Source organism: Trachinotus anak, unplaced genomic scaffold (genome assembly GCF_046630095.1).
Source record: "Trachinotus anak isolate AG129_WGS33_773 ecotype Australia unplaced genomic scaffold, CSIRO_AGI_Tana_v1 ptg000024l, whole genome shotgun sequence".
Classification (NCBI taxonomy): Eukaryota; Metazoa; Chordata; class Actinopteri; order Carangiformes; family Carangidae; genus Trachinotus; species Trachinotus anak.
Window position 1 is genome coordinate 2,134,843 of NW_027273875.1, and position 4,942 is coordinate 2,139,784.

Here is a 4,942-nt window from a genome sequence, read left to right on the forward strand (position 1 = left end):
ATAAGAGACCAGGAGTATTCAACATAAAAGTCTTTCAGTATGTGAACAAGGTAGGGAAGAGTGCCACTGCAACTTAAAAGGTATAAATGGCACACAGGAGCAGAGAAACTCAGCTATAAATGTTATAGCATTACATACCGCAACATATAACCTAAAAGCTGCTTTTACCAGCAACATCCTACCAATGACTTTGCCTGCCTGGATGACAAAAACTTAGCAGTTTGCAGCCTGCTGAGAGCTCCAAGGGATCACCAACCTCTGCCATCAGTTAACCTACATGGTGGACCCCTGCCTCAGTAGCAGGAGAGTGTTTCACTGCAGGCTATCATATAAGCACTGCATATATATTTGTTGGCTATTAGTATTTTCTCTGCTGCAGAACATGGTTCCTTATCGGGAAAGGATGGTGGTGATTGTTGCTTGACAAGAGCCTCAGTCGTTGCATTTTCAAGAACCTTCTGAACCTTCATCTTGATGGTGAACTCGCAACATTTCTTCTAGCCTGGTAAGTAAACCGCTATTAATGTTAACGTTTGTTGTGCAGCAATAGCAAAATGTGCAAATAGCTCCTTTAATGGAATTATTAAATGAAGTGTATTACCTCTGTGGAATCCATGTCCCCATCATAAAGTTGGTTCAGTTATTGATCACTCCCTTGTGCTCCCACCATTGTATTGTAATCGTGTCATGACAATTATTGACATGGTTATCGCTTTAGTATTCCACATTTGCCAGCGTGTGCATTTCCATATCTCTGCCTGTGTATTATATGTACATACATGTTATGTAAATACATTTCTTATTGACCATACATGAGAAAAGATGTTTACTACAAAGTTGTTGACTCTTCTGTGTAGAAGTCTTTTAATATAAGGGTCCCTCAAGTTCCCAGAGTTTTCAGGCAATTCTCAACCCATATTTGCTATAGCAGGGTGGGTCTACCTTAGGATGTGCTGTCAGTTACAATATGATAGTGTCATACTTGATCCTGCTGCCTCAGCAGTGACACTTGGGTGGATCTAGAGTCCCAGGAGGCAGTAGTCCAAAAGCAATGGCAGAGAAACTCATATGGATAGTACTCCATATCCACAGCATGACTTATATTGTACCATGATAAAGATTGAAGTTAACAGTTTATATACCCCTGGTGAGCAAAAACGTGTGTCTGCCACAGTATTGTGCAGTTTATATTTTAATCAGGTAGGATGATAACTACAAAACCTACCCTCCATCTGATGACTACAAGTTAAGTCATCTGCCAATAGCCTCACTCGGTGAAGTGCCTTTTTAAGTAAAGTTCTGGCAAGCAAAGTTTATCTATCTTTATTCTAGCCATATGCAGTGTAAGTTAATCTACCCATTTATGTATCTATCAGTTAGACTTGTTCAGTCTTGTGCCTACTTTATTGCTTAGCGACAACAAGCTCCAGGCCCAGCAATACTGAAATAATCACTGCTTGTTTTTAGCATTACATGCTCTATTAACATTTAATAACCCCCAACGATTATGTAAAGATCTGGGCTGCGAGGGCAAAAGTTACTTAAGGAATAATAAGGTCAATATACTGTAGGTCTAAATACTGATACTGATTTTGATAAAAGAAATGTTGCAAAAGAGTTTTATTCTTTACCTTTGTGGTAAGCAAGCTTTATGTGGACATCCCTTTAAGCATACTGCCATGTACTCTCCACTGACAAACCTTAGCAGTGGAATGGGTTGTACTGAAGAGCTGAGTGACTTTCACTATCTGCCAGTCTAATGTCGGTTTGGTGAATGCCAGGAGAATGTTATGCGTGCCAACTACAAAGAGTGGTGAAGGAGAGATAATGACCTGGGGCTGATTTTAATGGTTTGGGCTAGATCCCTTCATTGCAATTAATATAAATCTGAACTCTACAGCATCAAATTATATAAAAAAAACAAAAAAGGTTCACCCAGTTTTGTGGCAACAGCTGGGCTGGGCCCTGTCTTGTTTCAAAATGACAATACCCGTAAGTTCACAAATAGTTCCCAGTTTGGTGCGGAAGAACTTGACTGGGCTGCACAGAGCCCTGACATCAATCCCATCTAAAACCTTTTGGATGATTTGTTACACCAACTGTGAGCCAGGCCTTATCACCCAACATCAGTGGCCAAGCTCACTAATACTCTTGTTGCTGAATGGGAGCAGATGCCCACAGCCAGTTTCACGAAATCTCGGGGAAAGCCTTCCAGGTCAAGATCGGAAAATGCTGTAGCAGCATTGAATATTTTTTTGTTCACATACTGTACCTCTTTCCATTTAATATAAGCATGTTAAGTGCAGGCATTATGTATTTGGGAAAATTATTTGCAATTTGAAGTGATCAATTTCTTTAATGAAGGAATCTAAAGTGCAACACACACCTGATGCATCATGTAGTGCCACATCATTAGACACGCGAGACAGACGGAGGAAGCACTCAATGAAGTTTGGATAGCCCCATTCAGAAAGTTTTAAAAAATAAATAATTACATTTTAATAACACAATTGTGATTAAGTTGTTTTTTTTTCAGGAGCACTGACACTTGAAAATAGGATAATGATGTATCCTGGAATAAACTGCCTTGAGGGCCCTATGCCTATGTTTTGAACAACACATTGAATAATTGGTGGGCTGCTGTTCAGCAAAAAAAAAACAAAAAACCAGAAGGCTTGTAGGTGATGAGTGTTTCTCAGTAAGAGATGGTCAGATCATGTTGGCTCATTAGCTCGGTTTGCTTTACTAAGTGCTGTAATGTTTTTTGCGGCAAACCAGTCAGTCAGAACTAAACTGTCACATAATGTCTGCTGACTGGCAAGTTTGACACTAATTCATCTGTCTACACACATGTACACACAAACACAGAGGTGGGCGTGTCCAGGTGGTGGCGGGAGTATTAATGGAGAGGAGCCCCTCAGGTCAGCGTCACACCAACCAGCTCTAATACTGCTCCTGCACATCTCGTCCATCTCCTTCCTTCCAACTCTAGGTGAGCTGTTATCTTCCTCATTTACTTCCCTTCTTTTATTTACTCCTCCATATCTTTTCTTCTGTACTTTCCCTGCCATTTCTCCTCCTTTTCTTTCTCAAAAAGCTGTGCTCTTCCTCTACTACTCCCATTTTCTTCTATCAAATTCTATCTTTGACCTCCTCTTTTCATCCACCTTCCTTTACTCACTTCACTCCTTTATTCTACCTCGTTTTTTGCTCATGCATCATTAACATGTAGATAGCTTTCCTGCTTCTGCTTCTTTACTCAAACATGTCTGTGTGGGCAGCACTTCTCCATTATGGCGGCTCTGTGGCTCCAAACTGCTTCTCTGCTGGTCTTACTGGTCATGTCGTGCCCGGGCTCCCAAGCCATTGCCTCACAGTACCTGTGTGGCTCCCACCTCGTCGATGCCCTTCACCTGATCTGCGGGGACAGAGGTTTTGTCTACATGCCCAGGACAGACGCCAACCCTGCGCCGGGTGAGACTGCTAACTGCAAAACACTTCACAGCACCAAATAGTATAGCGCCAGTGATGCAAGGTCATTTAGGCCAGACAATAATAAAAAGGGTCTTCTTCCCAAAGAGCTACAATCTGACTTAAACTACACTCGGACTGTCTATAAACTACACAACAATGAACTACACAACAATGCAGACTAGCATGCCAGCCTCATTTCAGTTCCTCCAAGCTTTGTGCGTGCTGACTTTAAACCAGCATGATGACTTTTACCCTCAACTGTCTGTCCTAGCAGGTGTCTTCCCTCCAAGGGCAGGAAGAGCGTCAGTGGGTGGCGAGAACGAGGTCGCCAAGTTTGCCTCCCAGGACCAGACGGAGATGATGGCGAAGCGATCCATTGTGGACCAATGCTGTCACAGGCCCTGCAGCCTCTTTGACCTGGAGAACTACTGCTATTGAACAGGCAGCTCAAAAAACCAGTGCTTAGCCGTATCTTTGTTTGTCCTGCCTTGCCTTGCTTAGCATAGCTTAGCTTCTTGGATAACTGAGCATGCAATCTCTCCCTCAACTCCTGCAATCACCAGGAGACTGGCAGTGTTGTTGCCTCTCTGTAAAGCCAAGTGTTGTCAGATGAAGTGCTGATAAGTTAATGAAATTATTTTGTTTCCTAAAAAATAAAGTTCTATAGTTGAGAGAGAGTGACTGGTTCTTTGACGGGTTTTTGTTGTTTGTTTGTTTTTTAACAAATTTCTTCACATTCAGTCATATCAATTATAAACAAAAATTGTGTTGCAGGTCAAATGGCAGTGTTTTTTTTTTCATTATTATCTCTGGTGTTCTCTCTCTCTCTGTCTCTCTCTTTCTTTCTGTGTGTGTGTGCTGCTGCTCTTTCTCAGATGCAATCAGCTTGCCACCTGTGAGTCTCACCTTCACTGACCAGTGTGAAGTGAGTGGTATAATCCCAAGTAGGAATGGTCAATATTAGAGGAGTTTTAATTTAATTTACGAGTTTTAATTTAATTATCTATTAGACAGATGACAACGAAGAGCAGTGCTGTATCTACCTTTTTGGGGGCCCTTCACAAAATCTTGTTTGGGCCCCTCCTTCCTATTTCAAGCACTCATGAATACACACTAAATCTGCAAATCTGCATCATATTTTATATGAAAATGAACATAAAAATGAGACCAAATTCTACTTTTTTGGATATTGTAAATAAAGTAAATGTAACATTTTAACAACTGCTTATTTAATTAAAAAGAGCTCATAACTAGTAAAAATTGTATTACAGATATCAGTTTAAGGATATCCAAAGGGATTATAGTAAATGCCATAATGGCTCATTTAAGTCATCACTAGTAATTTCATTGCAGGTAATTGAAATGGGAGTTTTTCCCAGTAAGAACTATGTTGCAGATATCCATGTTCACTCTAGAAATCAAAAATGCAATTTGTAAGTATGTCATTTCAGTGTGAAAAAATAGACAT

At 40.7% G+C, this 4,942-nt stretch overlaps 1 protein-coding gene across 2 annotated transcripts; it reads left to right on the forward strand.

Moving 5' to 3' along the window:
* Positions 1-355: 355 nt before the first annotated feature.
* Positions 356-4,147, forward strand: LOC139607733 (insulin-like). 2 transcript variants are annotated; one of them, XM_071460871.1, is made up of 4 exons: positions 356-505; positions 2,869-2,992; positions 3,282-3,474; positions 3,746-4,147. In XM_071460871.1, exons 3-4 carry the CDS (start codon positions 3,294-3,296, stop codon positions 3,910-3,912), a joined length of 348 nt encoding a protein of 115 aa, XP_071316972.1. In that variant the 5' UTR covers positions 356-505; positions 2,869-2,992; positions 3,282-3,293; the 3' UTR covers positions 3,913-4,147. The 2 variants fall into 2 exon arrangements, with proteins under 2 accessions (XP_071316972.1, XP_071316974.1); XM_071460873.1 differs by having other exon boundaries at positions 364-505; positions 3,749-4,147.
* Positions 4,148-4,942: the final 795 nt, after the last annotated feature.

What these genes read in the sequence shown, in the direction of transcription:
- LOC139607733 (XM_071460871.1), top strand. Translation starts at nt 3,294, where the DNA reads ATGGCGGCTCTGTGGCTCCAAACTGCTTCTCTGCTGGTCTTACTGGTC. An exon ending in AGACGCCAACCCTGCGCCGG is followed by an intron (nt 3,475 to 3,745) that starts GTGAGACTGCTA and finishes TGTCTGTCCTAG; the next exon opens with CAGGTGTCTTCCCTCCAAGG.